Here is a 22,529-nt window from a genome sequence, read left to right on the forward strand (position 1 = left end):
AACTTAAGAACAAACCTACAGTCCCTATCTTGTACGTAACCCGGGGACTGCCTGTATAGGAGGGGGTGGAAAATGGGATATTAGTTTTGGGAGGCCGCTCCAGGCTGGTCAGAGTGTTTGGGTGCAGGAGGGGGTGGAGAAGGGTTTGCTGGCTTTGGAAGATGGCTCCAGGCTAGGGAAAGTGTGCTGGGGTGCAGATGGGGATGTGAGGTGCTGAGCAAGCACTCAGGCCAAGGAGAAAACTCCTGAATACTTGTGGGAAGCAAGGCTTTGCATTCCCCCCCTCAGTGACTCCTTGTATTCAGGACAGATGCCCCTCCCCCCAGACTGGAAGCCCATGGCAAAGGCTGTGTGGGTGGGCACACCACAGGGTTTGGTGGAGGAGTTTGCTTGACCACAAGCCATGTAAGGGGGTGGTCTGGGCTGTTACCTAACTTCATCTGTGCTCCTAGCCAAGGTAGCATCTTCTCCTCAATCCTCACAGGCACCAGCTCCAACTTGTCCTGGCATCTGGTTAGCTGATTTGTTATAATCCCCAACCCCAGAACTCCCTGCTGAATGCACAGCGGGAATTGTGTGGGCAGCCTCACCTCTCCTCATGAGATTGAGAGAGGTTTGAATGCTGGTCCACTGCACGCCCGTGAGCATGTTGGCAAAATGTGCCATAATGACATATGGATATATATTGGACCAGTTCAAGTCCTTAACTTGAATAAAACCTTAGTTATGTGGCAGTTTGAGCAAATTATTTGAACTTTTATGAGTGTTCTTTTTCTATTCCCACTCCTCTTCTGTATCTTCCATTCTATTCCCAATTCAAAGACATTTTTCTCTTGCTTCCTCTGACCTCACTTACCAAGCCTCTCTCCCATTCTTCTAAAACACTGAGTTGCTCAATGGAGAGGCCTTACACCTGGCATTCTCCCAGCTATGATCTTGCTGCTCACTCGGCTCAGTGCAGTTTTTCTGGACGAGTGACGTTCTCAAATCCAAGTTTCCATGCCCTCTTCAAAGAACGCACAAAATTCACGGGGCAGGATGGCAACTGCCAAGTTAGCTGAGATTGCTAAATATACTTAGACTGGGAGGGATGTTGGAGCTCAAGGAGGAACCAGTTTGAAACAATGGTAAGAAAATCCAATTTGCCTCAGTCAGAACTTGGACTGAGATTTGTGTTGTTACCAGATTGTATCACTTTCTCCAGTTAAATTCCTTTATAAACTAGAAACATCAGATGGGTATTCCTTTTATAGGGTACTGTGGAGTCTCCATTAGCTGACTTAAATCAGCTCATTGGAATCACAGAGGTGAGCTTTCCCTGCAACACAGCGATTGGATCAGGTTTGGCTTTCACATTTGAAATGGTAGGAAATTGTGCATTTTCTGGGCTATGCAATGAAATGTTACTTTCTGTCATCAATGTGCTTTTCACAAAATGTGGCTTTTTAAAATTATGTTGGCCAAAAAGTAGATGGCTTATGCAATCTTAAAAATATTTTTGTTTAGAAGTTCCTATAATTATTACAACTGGATATATGCCAATCTAAAATGAGAAATCAAATCTTATCTGTCCTATTTCATTGTCTGACTATCTTTCTGCAGCTGTGTTAAAGGGATACTGTCAAGGTCAGTGGAATTTAGTCAGAAACTGATCTATCTTGACACTTGAAACATCTGGAAGCTCTTGTCTTTTGAAAGTCAAAGATTTTTTTTTTCAAATGAGAGATATTTTGTTTTAAATCCCCAGCTGTGACTAAAGAGGTTTTAGGACATCTTGAGGGATTCATGGGTAGAAATGGTTTTAAGCCATCTTGGTTTTGAACTGGTTTGGTCCCTAAATATAAGTTAGGGTAAGTCAGAGCACCCAATATGCTGCTTTGCTCTGCGTGTCGCTTAAGGGAATTGCCAGAATTCAAGGACAATGTGGCTGTGCCCCCTTTCACATGACCGCTCAGCCTGGCAAAGGGCACTGATGGCCCTAGGCAGAGATTAGTCCATGGGTCATGTACTGGAGGGTAGCATTCATTGCACCTTTGTAAAAGGTTGCATAGCTGTTATTCTCTGCAGAAAATCTAGGAAACATACTTTACTTAAATAATAAATTCTTTGCAACTGTGACCTTTTCTTCATATGGATTATTACAGCTCTCAACAGAACAGAGCTCGTCTAGAACATCTGGACACCTCTGTGGTACAAATATGTGAAACACAATGCTGGCAGATATATAGGGCTGTGCCATCAAATTGCAAATTGATTCCTTAATGCTGCTGAACAGTTTGCTGGCCCTTGTTAAGACCCAAAATAATATATTCTGAAATATCACATCAAAGTGGAACCAGCCAGAGAACATTAGAAGACCTCAGAATAATTGTTCACAATAGTTAGCTTGTTAGCTAGATAATTTTTTGTGTGGCAGTTCCATGCTTAATATCTGATTAGGGAACAACTTGGCACAAATTGAAGAACTGAAATACACTCATAATTTTTCTTAGCAGGTCACCTTTAAGGTTATTTCTTTCCACTTCTCATCCTCCTCTCTTCCCACTAGAGATTCTTAAGCAACATTCATGTCATGTTATCTGGAATGGCTCGTGACCAAGAGTGTCAATGTCACAGCAGACACTCAAAATTTGTGGTATGTTTTTTAATTAGATCAACCCAACTCAGTGATGTATATGAATGCCTACATCACTGTAAGAGTCTTACCAGTGAATCACACACAGTTGATTGGCCATAGTGACAATCACTTAGAGCAGATCCCATAAAATATACTCATAAAAAGGGTACTTATATGATCTAAAAATAAAAAAGAAGTCGTATAAAAAGTAGAAACTAGGTCAAATTACAAAGGATGAATATAAGCAAACAGATATGTAGTGGCAAGATTAGAAAGGCAAAGGCACAAAATGGCTCCTGGAATGCACTGGCTCCTGGGAAGCCACTTGCCCCTCTGTACAGAAGAACTGGTGAGAGCCAGTATGTGCGGGGAGCCATTTGCCGTCCTACCACTAACCACGTAACCGTTACATGGTTACTTAACTACATGAATTTTAACATCCCTACTATGAAGTAATCTAAGTTTCTTGGCACTGTTTTATAGCCTTGCACTGTGCCTTTGAAATCAATGGGAGTTTTTACTCTGACTTGAGTAGAAGTAGTACCCAGGCCTTATTTCCATAACTTAATTTAGTGTTGTTCTGGCATCCTTTCTACCCACACTTAGTTGTGATATAGGGCTATCTATTTATTACATGTATATGTCACACTTTTCTCTGTAGTTCTGTCACATTATCAGCAACCAAAATCACTAAAAATGCCCACATGTTAACTGAGGGCTGTAGTTACCTGGTATATTTAGGGGAGAAAAACTCTGAGCTCAGAGGAGGCACTGCACCGTGATGGTAATTCGACCTAGGTATCACATCACAGAGAGCCATAGAGATGGTCACAGTGTTCCTCCAAACCAGTGTGGCTGAATGGCTGATGAGGGTCACTGGGTGCACAGAGAAGGTCAAATAACCTACGGGGTATGAGGCAACAGTTCCTGTATTAGATTCAGAAGTCAGTGATCTGCCTTACAGGTTATTTGATTACAGGTTGTTTGATTGCTAGGGAAGTCAGCAATTTAGTGCCTGTTTTTCAGTGAAAGTTAAGATATATTTGCAACTAACTTCTATCTTTCAAGTTGGATCAGTGGATAAAGAACACTATACAGGCAGTCCCCGGGTTACATGGATCCGACTTACATCGGATCCCTACTTACAAACAGGGTGAGGCAACCCCGCACTAGCTGCTTCCCCCCAGCAGACCAGGGAGACGCGAAGCTAGCGCCCCCCTGCCCCCCCCCCCCCCCCCCAGCAAACCAGGGAGACGCGGAGCAGCTTTTCTCAGCAGACACCTCAGCTTGAGAATAAAGGACTGAGGGAAGTGAGGTGTGGGAGAATAAAACTGAGCTCTGGAGAAATGTGTGGCTAGAGTTTCCCCTACAATATGTACCAGTTCCGACTTACATACAAATTCAACTTAAGAACAAACCTACAGTCCCTATCTTGTACGTAATCCGGGGACTGCCTGTACACTGATTTGTCACTCATTCCCTATCACTCATATTTCTTGTAATTGCAGATCAATGGCTTTTCAGAATGTTTTATTCATTATGCTTAGTATCCTAACCAACGCGGGGCAGAAAAGGATGGTGAAAGTGAAATCAGAGTTGAAATATCCCCGTGCTGATTAGGTACACAGAAATTTGCCCTGATACTCCATGATAGGTCAGAGTAATGAAAAGTATCCACCTAATCCAGGCAGCGGCATTCCACTGTTAATGCTAAAAACTAAGTTGTGCTTCTGCACAACCTTAGTATGGCTGAACATGTGAGATTCTCAAGACAGATGGCATTGCTCACAGATTCTTTGTCAAATTTGTTGTCACCGAGACTGTCTCTCTGATTTTTTGGAACAGTATAATATAAGCTAGAGAAGTATAAAATGAAAATCTAATCATCACCCTACACAGTTTTCTGAAAGTAACTCTAAAAACAATATATCTTACAAATACAAATTGCAAATCTTATAAAAATGTGGTCAGTAAAATCAGACCCTGTCATCAATTATTCAAACATTCTTAAATATTTAAAGCCAAAGAACTATCAATTTTTTATCAAAATAAAAATCAAGAAGTTGATACATAGCCTCGCTCAGTATCACTCCTTTTAACCAGGTTTCAAAAAAGCAAAACATCTGGTGAGGCCACTTTAATTCCAATTTTAATAATATCCAGTTTAGATAATAAACTTCTGATTTTCATGAGCATTGTGCTAAGCCTTTCCTCATGTGTTAGTCTGCAGGAATTTGTAACACACAAGGGAGGACATCTGGGTCTGGATTTAATTCCATGTTTCCACAGCTGAATAGTGAAAAAAACAAAGTAAACTTAACGGTTTATAAAAGCCAAATTAATTTGCAATTCATTTTGTTAATTGGAATATAGTTTTCAACTGGAGGTAGGGTGTGACTAGTAGTATTAATAGACTTACTTTGATACATTAAAGTATTGCAAAGCATGGACCTCATAGTTTCTCAAGGGTTTGCAGATTTTGTTTTAAAGAAAGAGAATACTGAAATGACAATTGAGCAGTTGTTGCCGAGATCAGTTACAGGAAAATGATAGTGTTTAAGGTGCTACATGAATCTATGGGGCTTGTCACTAATAACAGGGCAAGAAAAATGTCTGGTAAGAACTGTGCTCCTGGAGATTCCAAAACTGAATTTAAAGCTTCTTGTCTTGCTGCCAATTTGCTTAATTTTTTTATCTAGTAAATAATTCTGAAGTATACAACATAATAAAATGTCAAAGTAAATTGAAATGTGAGTAGGTTTTGTTAAATGAAAGACATTTTTAAAAGTAAGGGAGGGAAAATAAGTACCTGTGAAGGAGAGTGACTTGACCACAGAAATTAAGTGCCCATCTTTAATTTTTTTCCAAACTCAGATACAATTTAATTGAATAGAAGTAAAAATTAAAAAGCAAACATATGAAATTATGAACTCTTTTCTACTCATTATCCAGTAGACAGAGTGAATCCTTATCATGGAAGTTTCATTAGTTTAATCAGAACAGTGCTTCAAAACTCCACCAGTAGGTGAAACACGGAAGTTTCCTATTTTGTTTCTTTTTATAATTTTATGTAAGTTGAACATGGTTCAATATCCTGTAGCGTGTGTAGGTAGGTAGATAGATTAGATAAGAGTTTCTGTGTGTCTGTCTGTGTGAGTCTGTTTGTTCAAGAACTCCTCCTAAACGGTAAGAGCTAGGGTCACCAAATTTGGTATGCATCTTACTCTTCTCCTAACTTAAAGCAAGGTCAGGGTTTGGTTGAGGTAGGAGAACCAGAAGCCCCAGGAAAGGGTCAGTTTTCCATAACATTAAAAGGAAGGGGCTTCTTTTGGAGATATGTGATTAGAGTGGTCATTGGGGCAGTGAGCCCGCAAGGGAGAGCTATCCTGTAGAGCAGTGTTTCTTAAACTGTGTTCTGCGAGGCAGTCAGAGGTATGCCATGGAGAACAGCAGAGTTCAAAATGGCCTTCTGGAAAGGGGTAGGCGACCATTTCCCCTGACGCTTCTCAACAAAAAATCCTTAGTGTCCTCATAAGAAAATATTGTTTGGTGTTCCTTGGTCTTAAAAAGTTTAAGAAACACTACCGTAGAGGGGCCACTGTACCACCAAGGTAATTAGCAGGGCTGGGGCTCCACCAGCTTGCTTACCGGCACACTGGTCAGTAGCCCACCTTCCCCAAACCCAGTCATCCTCTCCCAGCCCTTGGCCACAGCACCAGAGGAGGGGAGAGAATAGGCTAGGGGTGGCCTGGGGAGAGGAAAAGAACAATCCACAGGCAGGCTGAGGGGACACACTGGAGAAGGTAGGGAATAGGCCCTGGGCAGGCTGGAGGGTGGCCTGGGGTGGGGTGGGAGGGGGGAGGGAGAACAGGTCCTGGACAGGCTGGGGTGGTGAACTAGCGGGGAGAGAACAGGCCCCGGGTTTCCTGGGGGAGTTGCCTAGGTGGGGAAGGGAACAGGCCTCATGTGGGTGGGGAGATGTTGGGGGGAGAGAACAAGCCGTTGGCCGCCTGCCTTCTGTACCTCACCCCCATATTCCCAAGGCCCTTCCCTGAAGGACCTATGCAGCACTGGCTTGGTCTGATGGTATTTGTATCTGTCCAGTCAGTAGTGTTCTCAAATTGATATTATACTATTCAAGACAATATATTCAGTAGGTAAAACATTTCTTCATAACATAACAGTTATAACTGACCCTGTGCATGTTTGAAATAGTTAAGCAGGTGGCACTCACCCATAAATAGTTATAAGAATTGGCAATGTTCAGTCACGCCTGACCCTGCAAACAGGTTTCCTAAAGTAGATGAGACTCCTTGATTTAACTTTTGAGTGTTTTGATTTTAGATTATAATCTCACACCTAGCTAAAATGAGAAAGTGCTCTTGTGTGCGAGGCTAGAAGCAGATTGATCAGGTTATTAGGCAGTAAACACATCATGTGGCTGAAATAATGAGTCTTAATCACTCACATAGGTGTTTTGAAAACTACCCAGCATCTTCTCATCCATATTATTATTGTTTATGTAGTGTGGCACTAAAACTAAGGAAGACATCTCCAAAAACTCACTATTTAAGGCTCAGTATGTCTACACTACAACGTTAATTCGAACTAACTTAGTTCGAATTAGTTAATTAGAACTAAGCTAATTCGAACTAACGGATCCAGACTAAAAAACTAGTCCGAATTAGCGTTTTGCTAATTCGAACTAGCATGTCCACATTAAGTGGACCCTGAACCGGGCTTAAGGATGGCCGGAAGCAGTGCCAGCAGGGCATCAGAGGAGGACTTAGAGCGTGGAGATGCTGTCTCAGGCTAGCCGAGGGCTGTGCTTAAAGGGTCCCGACCCCCACCCCAGACAGACAGTTCTCAGGGGTGCTCCGCTTGCAAAGCAGTCCTGGCTTGGAGTGCCCGGACTACCCACACTGGGCACATCACACCACTCGGCCATCATCCCGGCTGCACTTGCTGCGGGCTGCCATCTGGGGAGAGGGGGCAATTGGGGGGCTGCAGGAGAGCTTCCACCCCCAGAAGCCCACAGAGCCAGCCCAGTCGTCCCCATCGGGGGCTCGTACCCCATTCCTCCCTCACCTCCTTCCACTTACCCTTCCCTAGCCCCTCTTCTTGATGTACAAAATAAAGATAACGTGTCTTCCAAAATGGAATCTGTCTTTATTGAACAAAACGGGGGGAGACTGGGAAAAGGAGGTGGAAGAGGGGAAGAGAGAGGGTGGGAGAAGGGAGGGCAACTAAAATGATCAGGGGTTGGGAACAGGTCCCATATGAAGAGAGGCTAAAGAGACTGGGACTTTTCAGCTTAGAAAATAGGAGACGGAGGGGGGACAGGATAGAGGTCTCTAAAAGCAGGAGTTGGGTGGAGAGGGTGCATACAGAAAAGTTCTTCATTAGTTCCCATAAAAACGGACTAGAGGACACCAAAGGAAAGGAATGGGTAGCAGGCTTCAAACTAGTAACAGAAAGTTGTTCTTCACAAAGCAAAGAGTCAACCTGTGGAACTCCTTGCTGCAGGAGGCTGTGAAGGCTACAACTAGAACAGAGTTTAAAGGGAAGTGAGATCAAGTCATGGAGGCTGGGTCCATGGAGTGCTATTAGCCAGGGGGTAGGAGTGGTGTCCCTGCCCAAGGTTTGTGGAAGGCTGGAGAGGGATTGCATGAGACAAATGGCTTGGTCACTCTCTTTGGTCCATCCCCTCCAGGGTCCCTAGGGTTCGTGAAATGAGGAGTAATGGTAGTTCGAACTAGGAAGCCTAGTTCGAACTACCTAGTTCGCGCCCCATGTAGCCGCGCTGCACGGGGTTCGAACCAGCGGGGTTTTAAAAATGGCGGCTCCCCGCTTATGCAAATGAAGCCCGGGAAATTCAAATCCCGGGCTTCATTTGCAAGTGGGGTATGCCTACATTACCCCGCTAGTTCGAACTAGAGGGGTAGTGTAGACATACCCTGAGTGTTGTGAGGGACATTTCTCTCCCTCTCAGATGCACACATCTGTATTTATATCAAACAACATTTATTTTAGTTTAGAACACTCTCTGAATAACTCAGTCATCAAAAGGGACTTAAAGGAAGAGTGGGTGGTGATATGTTGGGTAGATTCGGGAGGGATCCAGCCATTCAGCATCACATGAAAGCATCTCCAGGGGCAGAATTCAAATGAATGACTTGCATGAATAAAGAAGACACAAAGTAGCATGTAAGGGAATAGAATAGAATAGAATCCACTCTGTGCACATCTGAGTCTAATGAAGCTGAGAACCAGGACAGATTACCCAGCATCTTCTCATCCATATTATTATTCTTTATGTATCATGGTACTAAAACTAAGGAAAACTTCCATCAGATTGAAGAGAGATTAAAAAGACATGCACTTTTCAGCTTAGAAAAGAGGAGACTAAGGGGGGATATGATAGAGGACTATAAAATCATGACTGGTATAGCAAAAATAAATAAGGAAAAGTTATTTACTTGTTTGCACAATAAAAACTAGGGGTCACCAAATGAAATTAATAAGCAGCAGGTTTAAAAGAAACAAAAGGAAGTTTTTCTGCACTTAGTCAACCTCTGGAACTCCTTGCCAGAGGATGCGGTGAAGGGCAGAACTTTAAGAGGGTTCCAAAAAAAGCTAAATAGATTCATGGACGTTAGGTCCATCAATGACTATTATCCAGGATGGGTAGGAATGGGTATCTCTAGCCTCTGTTTCTCTGGAGGTGGGCGACAAGGGAGGGATCACATGAGGTTTACCTGTTGGTCTGACCCAGTATGGCTGTTCTTATGTTCTATTTTCTTATATGTTATCTCTTAGTTTCTGCTATGACACAGAGTATGTGGCTGGAGCATGTTCAATATTATGATTTTGTTGGTTTCTACTATATTCATGCTCAGCAGTCATTTCCCTTTCTGTCCAATTCTGTGGTTGGAGTATTACTTAATGAAGAATCCATGAGCAGAGTTACAAAATAATGATTGCACTGAAAGATTAATTTAAATAAACTTAATCAAAACTGTCTGAGCAGGGAAGAGATAATTCCAGTTCTGTCTGGTTCCACAGAAAATCCACCCCATCAAACCTTTTTAGCAGGATATCAAATGATGACAGTTATAGCCTCAGAGGAAATTTGATCATCCATGGAGGGCATTGCATTGAATACTTGCATCTTCTCAGTATTGCTGGCTTTTTCAAAATACATCACCTCATATTGCTCAATCCCCTTAGAAGGGAGATGTGTAGTGTTGACTGAAGAGAGAACAAACAGATCTGATTAATAATGAAAGCAAAGATGATTTTTAATTGTTGCTATATTCTTATGATGCATATAGTCTTAGAATGACATTTTTAAGCAATCCATGAGTGAGATCATCCATAAAAGCATAGAATACATAGATGATGGATATTGGTCTTGTTTCTTACTACATTTCATTAACTTGCAGTAAAGCAATGCAATCTGTATGAAAGTTTCTTAGGAAGAGGGTTAGGAGATGGTAAATGGAAGAGATCAATGTTCTATTTAGTATTAGCATCTCAACTCCAGCAGTGAAAAAAAGACCTTATGGCATTGGTTTTCAAACTTTTCTTCTCGTGACTTAGATGAATAAAATTGTTGATGCCTGCGACCCAACATAATTTGACTAAAGAGTGGGCTCCAGGATGGGGCTGAGTCTAAGAGCTTTGAGAAACACTGATTTAGATTTTTCACCTAGCTACTTTTTCTAGTGTAAAAAGTAAGGATGCTAAAGAGTGGTTATTTAGTTAATCATGTAGTCGATACAATTTGTATCGACTACATGATTAATCGATAAGGGGGGGCGCTCTGCAGAGCCACAGTGGGGGTAGCTCCCGCAGCCGGAGCCAGATGGCACTGCTCAGACCACTGCGTCTCTGCATTTTAACAGTAGGAAGAGCCGCTGGGCAGCTCTTACTACTGTTAAAATGCAGACACGCAGCGGTCCGAGCATTCCTGTCTGGCTTCAGGAGCTAACCCTGCCAGCTGTGGACATGAGCTGCTTTGTGGTAGCAGCCCCTGTCCATGGTGGGGCCCAGCTTCGCACTGAGACCACCATAGACAGGGGCTGCTGCTGGAGTGGACCCCCTTCCCCTTCTCCCATTGCCTCTACTAGAGGCAGCAGAGTGGGGGTTGGGGGAGGAGGGCAAGCAGCACCATGGAGACGGTGCTGGGGAAACCCAGCTTTTTAGCTGGCTCCCCCCTGCATCAGCTCCTGTTTCTCCCCCCCCCCCCCTGCTGCCTCTCATACAGAGGCATTGTTGGGAGGGGAGGTAGAGCAAGTAGTTAAGTACTCAACTGGACTCACTTACATCCCTAGTAAATAGTAGTGCATTCAGCTAATTTAGTGCATTCAAGTACTCAGCTCGACTACACACTTACATTCCTAGTAAAAAGTAGTGCATTCAGCTAATTTTGCATAAACAATGCTAGATTGTTTATGCAAAATTTGGTACCTGTAGATAATCGGTAAGGATGACGTTATTTTGCACAAACAAATCCACAAACAAACATTTCAAAATATATAGTAGATGGCATTATCACTTTTCCAAACCTAGTTTCTTATTTTCAAAGCCAAAATAAGAGAAGTGTATATGCATCTCTGTGAAACCCAATTCTGAGTGTATACATCAGTATGCAGTTTTGGGGAGTGCACATAGATTTGTCATCAGTTTATGTCTATGCATCAAAATTTGTGCAGTAGTAATTTGAGCCTATGTAAGCATACATGCACCCTTTTAAAAAAGTGGACCTTCTGATTTGCCAGTAATTTTTAGTAGAACAAGTCAAAATAACTTATGTTAAATTGAACACAAATGGGTATCTAAGAAGAGGCTCTTTGAAGTATTTAAACATAATGTTCACAGGATTAGCATGCTAATGACATTCTTTCAAGAATACAGATCCTATTATGTTTAATAATTACAAATGCAGTTCTAAAATGTATTAGATTGCATTGTTTTGCATATTGTCTTCCTTAATTATATGGAAGATCATTGCTCTTAGAAAAATATTTTTCTCACACTACCCTTTCATCATCTTTAAATGTAGCTGTATTTCTTGAGCTAGAAAGATAATCCATGTACAGAAAAAGCACAATGTATAAATTGTTATAAAATGAAATAATTTTACCCAAGTTAACTGTAAGGAAAACCATTTTCTCACTTTTAATTAGCCTTTTTTCTAATTACAAATGCAGATGTAAATTCTAATCCTGCTGTATGCTGAGCATATCTTACTGAGCCTTATAAGATGCTGAGGCCCCTCAACTCCCATTGACATTTAATGACAATTGAGAAGGCTCAGCCATGCGCAGTACCAGGCCACTAATTAAGCTATGCAAAAATTGTACTATTGCATTTTAAATTGAAGTAATGATGACAGTAGCCCCATAGGGGACCTAATAAGAAACACTCTCCTGGTTTGCTCTGAAGCAATTACTGTACATCCTTCCTTGTTTCCAGTAATCACCTTGTCACATCACCCACTAGTCTGAATCCACTGTTCACCACTCCATCCCCTTTTACTTTTGTACTCCTGCCAGTTTAACAAACACAACGAAAGGAATTTTGGAACGTGACATAAAAAAGAGAATTTCAGATGAACTGAAATGTGGGTTTTTTTTTTATTAATTGTGGAAGGAGTCCATGCATCTGTTTAGTAAATGGAATTAAGCGCCTTTTCAGGTGAACACATTTGATGGCGTCTAGGTTCATGAAAATGAGGGGCTAGTACAGCTAGCCACAGTGGCATCAGTCAATGGATGTTTAATACCAGAATTGACTGTGGTCTATATTATAGCAAGTGGGCTAGCAGGCACAGCTGTATACTCTTCTACATTATATTCTGTCAATGTACCTCACCTGTAACATGCTTATTAATCTGGTCGTGAAGCCAGTTGTGACACATTTTATGTGATTTTGCAGTATGAGCAAATGTGTAACAAGGTAGTAAGATGAATCACCAAATGTATTTTCATATGTGAGCTAAGCAGGGTTTGAATTATGGTGAAAAGCCAGTCTACTAAAAAAGTTCTGTACTTAGTGGACCAGAATTAACATAGAGAAGTAGAAACTGTTAAAGGATGTAAAAACACCAATGTATTTATCTGGCATTGTCACCATTGCTATTTATAGTACAGGGCTACTACATGGCTCCATGTAAATCGCATGTAAATAGAGAAAAATAAAATAAGATTTACCTGTGGAGAACATCAGTGAGAACAGTTCTAGGTAAGTGTATGCAATTTTAGTGGTGGTTTCCATTTGTCTGCTACTTTTTCAGCACCAGAGTTACCCGTCTCCCACAGAACTCTCCTATGGAAGTGGGGAACTTAAGCTCCAAGTCAGCATCCCACTTATCTTTGGATTCCCTATGAAAACTCTTCTGCTGGCACACCATAGGAATATCAGTCTTCCAGTTTCAGAGGCAAGGCTGCAAAGGCAGGGCAGATGGGGATGGAGAAGTAAACTATCTGTTTTCCATACAACCATCTCCTAGCAAATCTCATGATTTCTGATTAGAAATCCAGTCATAACTTTCTGCACAGCAGCAGGTGATGTCTGTCTTGGGAAAATGGGTTCAGAACAGTTGAATGGAAAACATATACTGCTCCCAAGACTCAGGTTCCTTTCCCCAGGACATCCATATATTGAAGAGACTGCACTCCCTTCCTCCTCCACTAGCCACCTGTAGAGGATGGAAACTCTAAAGACTGACCCTTGCACAATGTTTGGTGGCCTCTTCTTACCAACTCCTGTATTTCCATAGATGGCTATGATTTGGCTATATGCTTTACTTTCCTTATAAAATCTAAGCCATCCTACTTCTCCAGAATTTGTTCAGCAGAATAATAAGCTTAGGTCTCAAATAGCTGACTTTTTTAAGGAAAGAAGAGACAGGTAGACGTGAGCAATACAGGTATAAATGTAACTGTAGTGTGAATGTATTTTAAAAGGCTATTTTGATCATGGGATTCAAAATGATTCCCTCACACAAGCTTGGAAATGATTACAGTTGTTCTAGAATTTGAAGTTTTCCCATCTGAAGCTTTTTAAAATACTGAGCAGCACTGAATCAACTTGTACTATCTCTACATCCCCAAAGTATATTTCTGAACTAAACCTTGAGCTGCTACAATGTATTTTGTAAGGAGTAGAGGATAGGATTAGTTATGGAAGAGCTATGGAACGAAAAGAAGAGGCGATAACTTCTGCTCCAGAGAAGTATTTGAGGCTAAGTGCTGCTGTCATTGAAGTCTGTTTTGCCATTGACTTCAGTTTGGATTCTTTCTTTCTATAGCTGTGGAATTTTTTCACACTGACTCTTTGCAACTAAATATGCAGACTGGTATCATATTTGTTAATTTGCTTTTGTATAGTTTTTATTCCTTTGAAGATCTGTTCTCAACTGGAATATGAGAACATTATTATTTGTATTTATATTTTAAAGATACATTTCTAGAATTCAAAATATATTTTTGTTCAGGGCTATTAAAAAAAGCAAAAATGACAAAGAAAACAGAGGAAATTAAATAAGTGCTTGAGATCTATCAAGAAAAAACAGTTTGACTAACCCAGGTTTCCTATAGATGTTTATCGTGAGCAGTTACTATATCTAATAGTTTCAAATACCAAATGTCAGATGTGATTTAAATAATCATTTCCCCAAAGGAATTTGCAGATTGACCTTTTGATTTTATTACAATGGTCTACCTTCCCATGATCCTTTTTAAAGTAGTACACCACCATCTGTTGGTACATTATGTATGTATGTATTTCCTGTGTAAATGTCTTAGAACAAAATTTCTACACCTTTTTTTTAAAGATAATTTGAAATTCTCTATTGGGACATATTGAAAGGTCAGGTTTTTTTTGTCTATCATATATGTAGATACATATACAAAATTACATTAGCAGGAATGCCAAATAGCTATGCAAGGCAAATTTAAAGTAGTTCTTACTTTTCTTTTATAGACAATAACGCTAAATTCTTGTACAGTCAACAAAGCAAGATCTATTCCTACATATCTGTCATAGGCAAAACTGATGGGTGCTTTTTGGGGGAAGTAATTGACAGGCTGCAGAGATCATTCATTGAGCTCAGTAAAATTTGAAGCATTTACAATTAGCACCAAGCATCTTCAGTCACTTCTTTGCTTCTTATGAGACAGTGGCATAAGATGCAGATTTTTTTTTTTTTTTGGTATGGTGAGAATGTCTGCGATCATTTTGCATGTGTGTGCTTTCATTTTATCTTTTAATGTCTTTGTACAGTGGAATCTAAAATACAGGAGGCAAAAAAGAGAAAAAGTGTTAAATTGTGGGAAGAAAACAGCAAGCTGTATCTGACTCCTGCTTACCATTAGAGCCAATGACTTGGAAGAAACATCCCTCCTCCCAAGTAATATGGTGATGAGCACACTATAGATAAAGCCTGTGTATATAGATTAGATAGATTTAGACAGAAATAATCAGCTTGGAGGTGAGGTAGTGCAAATGTATGGGGATCAAAGACATGCTAATACCCAGGCATGCTAGGGTTTATCCCCTTAACCTGCTGTAATCCTCTATAGTATAATGATGAGAAAGAAGCACTTTGAACTTTAGTTATTGTTGTACTAGAGACCTCATTAAATCACGATAGCAAGTATATGGTACATTACACTTTCCAAGCCCTTTACAAATCCGTGCATCCCCAGGAGGAGGGAAATAGGTAAATATTAACCATGTTGTACAGACTGATGCACACAAAAGCCAAGCAAATTTCCCAACCCACACAGAGTCAGTGGCAGGATTAGTTCCCAATTGTCAGCCTCCTGCTCCTCTAGAATTCTAGAATTCGCTGTGTCTATGTCAACTATCCTGGTCTGACCAGCAGTGCTCTGTATCTTGGGCAGCTGAATAAATAGTTCTGTTATATGTTCCTGCCATTAGATAGGTCTGTACGGATGGGGAACACCTTCTGGGGAGAACACAGATGGGTACAATTCACAGGAAATTGAGGCTAATAAGGGAAAGAGAGAAACAGGATTTCAATAGAAGATCAGAGGGATTGGAGGTATGTCTACACTACAGAATAGATCAAAGCCGCTGATGTTGATCATTCAGTGTTCAGATTAGCGGGTCTCGTGAAGACTCACTAATTCAAACTGAGAGTGGCACTATGATTGATGCCGGTAGTCCAGCTTCTATGAGGAGCAAGGGAAGCTGAAGGGAGAGTGTACTCCCTTCAGCTTCCTGCAGTGTGAACAGTGCCAAAAGTTAAGTTAAGGTACTTCGAATTCAGCTATGCAATTGACGTAGTTTAAGTTGCGTATCTTCATTTGATCTTATCCTGTAGTGTAGACATACCCTAAATGAGAAGAAGGGACCATTAGCAGATGTTCAAGGCTAATTTGTAGGTGTGAAAGAAGGGGAAGAAAGTCCATGTCTTCTTTGTAAAAACAGGTAGGCCACCATTGACCCTGTGAGAAGGCTTTTCCTTAGCACAACATCCACAGGGAGGGTGAGTCTGCTTGTGAAATTAAGAGTGTGAAGCTGTAGGGAGAGCCTGTTTAACTTTAGATAAATATCCAAACTGCTGGGATGTTTAGTTGACTAGAAGCTGACAAACAATTTTGTAAAATCTTCAGGAAAATGATCATGAAAATGCAGAAAAACTCTCTAATTGTGAAAAAGGCAAGTACTATCTCTTATTTTATGTTTGTTCAGGATAGCACAAATAGGGCTCCTTCCAGAGATAGCCTTTCTCTCTCCCTCCACCCACCAAACAATAATAAAACAGGACACCTATTTAGTTCCTCTGTTCTCTTTGAATCATTTGTTTAATCCTCATGATAGGAACAAAGGCTTGCAGATCAAAGATTTGAGAGATTGGGAAACACTGTAATTGTTCCAGAGCAAATCTGGACTTGCTCCTAGGGTATAGGTTATCCCATTTCAAAGGGGATGTACTTTGCACATTGTGTGAAATAATAAAGGACTAGTGTACAGAATTTGGGCTTCTCACCTGAATAATTCTGTCCCATTGTTTCTCCAATTCAAACAAGCAGGAAAGGGTGCTCTCATGGAATTGCTTTTTCGTCTTGTTGGGTTAACACAAACACAGATTGCGCAGGATTTATTCTCAGGAAAATTCAGGAGTGTTTGCCCTGAGGGTACATCTAGACTGCAGAGGAATCTCGGAAAAGCTCTGCTGCGTCTAAAGAACGCGTCTGCTTTTCGGAAAAGTAGATGTGTTTTTTCATTCTACAAGGAAGAAAGGATGTTCCAAAAGTGGCTTTTTTTCCTGACATTTGGACCAGTGTACATGGGCCGATTGTTGGAAAAGCCTTTCAGGAGAAAAGCGGAAATAGATATGCAAATTGTGGTTTGCAATTTGCATATATTTTTCCGATAGAACTTAGTACTCTAGACACAGCCTGAGAGTGGTCATGGTAACAGCTTTCAAGTACCTGAAAGATTGTTACAATGAGGAGGAAGAAAAATTGTTCTTTTTAACCTTTGAGGATGGGAAAAGAAGCAATGGGTTTAAATTGCAGAAATGAAAGTTTAGGTTGGACATTACAAAAAACATTCTGTCACAGTGGTTAAGCCCTGGAATAAATTGCCTAAGGAGGTTGTGGAATTTCCCTCATTAGAGATTTTTTAGAACAGGTTAGACAAACACCTGTCGAAGATGGTCTAGATTATACTTCCTCCTGCTGTAAGTGCAGGGGACTTGACTAGATGACCTCTCAAGGTCCTTTCCAATCCTATGATTCTTTGGTTTCAGAGTTAAGTTTTGGTGTCAATAGAATTTTTATTTTCATTTGGCTTCAGTACAGATTTTCATATGCACATTGTCCTGTCTCACCAGATTTCTTGTTGTTTCACCCTGGAAATACTGTGCACAATAGCTCTTTCTTGTGATTTGGCCATCTTACAGAAGATCTAGAGAAATATTGCAATAGCCCTCAGTAAAAACTTGACTTTAACTGGGTACATGGAAGTCTGCCCTCGAGGGACTTTTCCAGCATTTACTTACCTGGTCAATTTCTTCCATACAGCACACTCCTCATAAAATTATTCTCATTTTCTAAGAGGCTACAGAAAATCCAGCAGCCATAAGGAGGACAACATCTTTTACATATGCTCTATGGGGCTATGGCTACACTGCAGAGCTATTTCGGGATACTGGAAGTATCCCGAAATAGCTATTCTGCATCTTTTCAGCAAACCCATTATGTGTAGACAGCACCAAATTTCGAAATATTAACACAAATTATTTAGAAATTAACACAAAATGTTAATGCTGCTATTTAGAAATTAACACAAAATAAGCTACGCAATTTGCATAGCAGAATAAGCTGTGCAATTAGCATAGAAACTAATTTGCATATGCAGTGGGGAAAAAAACTGATTATGAAACACTTCAGGTTATTGTGACCCTTCAGTTAAAAACATATATATGTGAAAACGCATTCAGTTTTGGTTTGGATTCTGTTTTGGTTTCATACAGAGTATTCGATGATGGGAAAGTCCAACTTCAAAAACTGCACTTGAGATAACATTCATATTACAGATTTCATCACTGTTAACTAGATAACAGTGTTGGTTCAGTCTTTGTTGAACCCCAGTCATTACCTGCATGAGGAATGTACTTCATTATTTTCTTGTTTCATGATAGATGAGCTCAATAGAATATAAGATGGGTTTTGAAAATGCATTTCCCTAAAAGTGCTGCATTCTTCATCCCTTCACTGAATTAGAACAGAGAATTAGTATGGGGGAAAGGGCAATTTTTATAGTGTATCTTAAAATACAAAGATGGACTGGAATTCTGGAATTGTGTTCCTTTGTCCTCCTATTGCCCTTCCTTCCTTCCTTATAGGAAGTGTGAGGCTCCAGTGCACCACTACATGAGAGGTGCATGGGGAGGGGGCCAGAGAGGGGATGAACAGGCTGCAAGTTGCCAACCACTGCTGATGCTGCCCACTAGATGAAGGGGGGCCACTCATGAGGCCCACTCACTATTCTTGGTTACCCATCACTGCACTGTGGAGATCCAAGAATGAAGTCATTTTTTAAGCTCACACTTAACCACCTCAGACCTAGGGTTACCAGGTAAACCCTCCCAAAATACCGGACACACTTGATCATGGGAGGGGAGAGGGAGGGACTGGCTGGGAGGAAGGGGGGCGGAAGGCGGGGCTGGTGGGGGGCGTCGGGGGCCGTGGGGCTGGACGGGAGGAAGAGGGGCAGGAGGCAGGGGGTGGGGGGCCGCGGGGCTGGCTGGGAGGAAGGGGGGCAGGAGGCGGGGCTGGCGGGAGGCGGAGGGGGCTGCAGGGCTAGCTGGGGGAAGAGAGGCAGGAAGAAGAGCTGGGGGGGATCGGAGGCTGGAGGGGCTGGACGGGAGGGGGGGCGGAGGAAGGGGGACGGGAAGCAGAGCTGGCAGGAGGGAGGGGTGCAGCCACTGGCCCACAATTGGCGCTGGGAGCCTGTGGTTGTGTGCAGAAGCCAGGCAGGGGGAGTGGCTGGGACAGTGGAGTCCCAGCCACTGCCTCTGCCCCGCCCGGCTTTTCCACACGACCACAGGTCTCCCAGCACCAATCGCGGCCCGCCTTCCAGACGCTCTCCCACTCGGCTTCCGTCAGGCGCCCAGCCGGAAATTGCACGTGTCCTGTATTTTCTGAATTTTTCTACCGGACAGAGGGCACAAATACTGGACTGTCCGGTAGAAAACTGGACACCTGGCAACCCTACGCAGGCTAGGGGAAGCAAAGACTTGGAGAGTATGAGAAGTATGCAGGAAATGAAAACAAACGAAGTAAAGTGCGAAAGAAAAATCATACTTTACAACACTTCACCTTTGGAGGGAGGGGGACAGACAAGGAGCCCACTGGCTTCAGATTGCTCATCACTGCCATTATGTCACCATCAACTTTGTTTCAGGGAGCTATATCTATTCCCTTTAAAGCCCACTGACTTTGTCTTTAATCTGCTGAGACTATGCTCCGTTTCTCTACCTGATATTTCACACTGCTGCTGCAGCTCTAGTCTAAGAAGTGAGAATCCAAGACTGAAAACAGATGTGGACCTCCTGTAGAGGGCAGGTAGGATTTTTAGTATTTGAAAACAGTCCAGAGAAGTCTTGAAATTCAGAGACCTCATCATCTAGAAGGTCAAAAGTGTACAAAGTGAATTTTAGCCCCAAAGGTGGAAGTTGGAGTCAGATGGTACCTAACAGTATTCATCTCATCAATTGCATAGAACATTGCTATTGAACTGATCTTCATTTGAACTTGGAGATGGTATGTTGAGGCAGCAGTGAGCAGGGCATATGCTAATAGAGACCTGGTAGGTAGGACATCTCCCCTTTTTGTAGAGCCTGGTCAGCTCAACATCATTCCTCTAACTGTATACAAACCATGGCAGTGATAGGCACATGTAGTTTAAGCCTATTTGATTTATGACTTCTGAGCTGCTGATAAACACGAGGATTTTATGTCATTCATGTAGAACAGGTTTTGCCTTGGCAATGACCTATGTCTTCATCTTTCAACGGTCAATGGTTAATAAAGTTATCACCACCAATAATTTGATCAACAGTAAGATTTTCAACTTTGTGTGCATAACCAAGACTTCGAAAAATGACGCAGAGGGACTTCTGATGGTGTATGTTTATCTGGTTGGGCATATGGTCTAACATGAGGCCAAGAGGAAGTGAGAAGGTGTGGCTGTACTTTTTTTTATCTGATTCATTTGATACTGTTGACCACAAAGTGTTGCTGATGTACCTGTGCTCTCCTGCAAGTGTGGATGGAGTTGTTCTAGAGTGGTTGCTTATTTGAGAGGTTGTAAACGATAGTTCTTTCTCATGTGTCCTAAGTGATGTCTTTTACATTCAGAGCATCACAGTGTGTAGTCTTGTCACCCTAACTTTATCGGCCTGGTAAAAGGTTATAATATAGTAATTAGGTAGGTAGAGATCGAAGCCTGAAATTCTTTTATGGTAGAAGCCATAAATTCATTGATCCAAAAAAGTTTGCTTGGAGGTAAGGCTGTGGAATAAATTGAAGGGGAGAGCCTTCAATTCACAAATGGGGCTGATGCAAGAGAACCCTCTGTCTCAATTTCCCTTCTCTGAATTGGGGCTGAATGCCTCGGCAATATTGTGAATACACTTAACGATTTGTGAGCATCTCAGATACTGTGGTGATGGAGGCCATGCTGGTACCTTGGGTTTAGAGCAGTGGTTCTCAGCTATTGGTCCAAGGCCCCTGGGATCTGTGAGAAGGTTTCAGGGGATCTGACAAGCAGGGCCAGCATTAGACTCCTCATGACACAGGTCTGAAAACCCAGCAGGTGCCCTCAGCTCTTGGACTTCTGCATATTGTCATATGTGGCTTGAAGAGTCAGTAAGTTTAGCCACCCTTGCCATAAAGCCTTAAATGGTTTTGGACTTGCTCTGCCTCCAAGAATAATCACCTCTGATCCTGTACCATACTGCCACAGTTAGGAGCATCATAACCTAAATTCACATTGATTTACAAAGGAGAAGACTGTTGGCAGGTGTTTCACCTGGAAGGGGTGTTGGTTCTGGTATTTGTTCATGTCCCTCCTTCCTACGTTTTTGCTATGAGAGTAAGGACTTGTTAATCTTCTTTGAAATGTGCAAACCCATCGTCTTCATGGCTGTTGGAGGAGGAAGTAAGACCAGTGCCATTGTGTGTAAGAACTACTGTGGATTTATTGTTATAGTGGGAAAATATTATTATGCATCATCCTGATAGTCAATTATATTTGACACATTTGTGGTGGGTTTTATAGTTTGTCTGTTTTAATATTGGTAGAAGTGCCTAGAGCCAGGAATACGTGCTTAAATTGTTATTTGAAATAAACAAATACTGTAAATAATTGAAGCAGACACTTGCAGATAATAATGAGAACTGGCTCAAGGATATAAACTGCTCTTGGTCTTAAAACAGCATAATCTGTAGCAAAGTTGGTAAAATAAAAGCCCCAAAGAATTTCTTCCTACAAAATAACTAACATGATCTATGTTTGGTGAATTCAGAACTTCATCAGATGTGATATTGAGGCTAACTACTAGGTAATATTTTACTCAACCGTAATTTCTGTGTCATAGGAACTGTACTTGTCATTGCAGGTATGGTTACAAAAATATGGCTATCTTCCACCAACTGACCCCAGAATGTCGGTGTTGCGCTCTGCAGAGACCATGCAATCAGCTATAGCTGCCATGCAGCAGTTCTATGGCATTAATATAACAGGAAAAGTGGACAGGAACACAATTGAGTAAGTAACTGGCACTAAAGTGCTCTAAACTTTTATATTTCAACAAAATAAAGTAGGACTGTAGGAATTTTAAAGCACATGAACTGCAATGAGTGGGGTTTTCAAAGGGTGGAGCACTTTCAAAAGGGGAGTGAAAATGTCTTTTTTTTTCCCTGCTCTATTTCAAACTGGCCAGTTGGCGATATTTCCACTGTCAGTCCTGCCTTGCCCTCTGGTTTTGAAGTGTGATTAAAAATAAAGGATTGGAGGGATAACTATGGGAATGGCTCTGTTACATGGCTCTGGGGATGACCATGTCCCTGAAAGGCGGGGGGGGGGGGGAAGGGGTGGCCCAGCACAGCCTTAGCATACTTGTCCCTGCCCTGTTCCTCCCCCTTGGAGTCTCTAATTTCCCCTGGGAGTCTGTTTACTCCCTTGGCGTTCAAGCCGCCCAGCTCAACCCATGTCACACCCCTTTTGACAGGACGGCCCCACCCAATAGTCCCCCAAAGTGACCCAAGAGTTGAAGTCCAAAGCTCGTCCCCTTTTATCTGGGCAGCCCAGCTCAGTAGTAACCCTCCTGTGGCCCAAGGGTCAAAGTCTACAGTTTGCCCTT

At 41.8% G+C, this 22,529-nt stretch overlaps 1 protein-coding gene across 2 annotated transcripts in view; it reads left to right on the forward strand.

Moving 5' to 3' along the window:
* MMP16 (matrix metallopeptidase 16) overlaps positions 1–22,529 on the forward strand; it is a 262,877-nt gene that overhangs the window by 93,333 nt on the left and 147,015 nt on the right. Inside the window, exon 2 of one of the 2 annotated variants that reach the window (XM_006112976.5) lies at positions 21,786–21,934. The exons of the other annotated variant lie outside the window; for it this stretch is intronic. Coding sequence (XP_006113038.1) covers positions 21,786–21,934 — 149 coding nt within the window. The remainder of the gene's footprint in view (positions 1–21,785; positions 21,935–22,529) is intronic. 2 annotated transcript variants of the gene reach the window in all.

The sequence above is a fragment of the Pelodiscus sinensis genome, chromosome 2 (genome assembly GCF_052426305.1).
Source record: "Pelodiscus sinensis isolate ZL-2025 chromosome 2, ASM5242630v1, whole genome shotgun sequence".
In the NCBI taxonomy this organism is placed as follows: Eukaryota; Metazoa; Chordata; order Testudines; family Trionychidae; genus Pelodiscus; species Pelodiscus sinensis.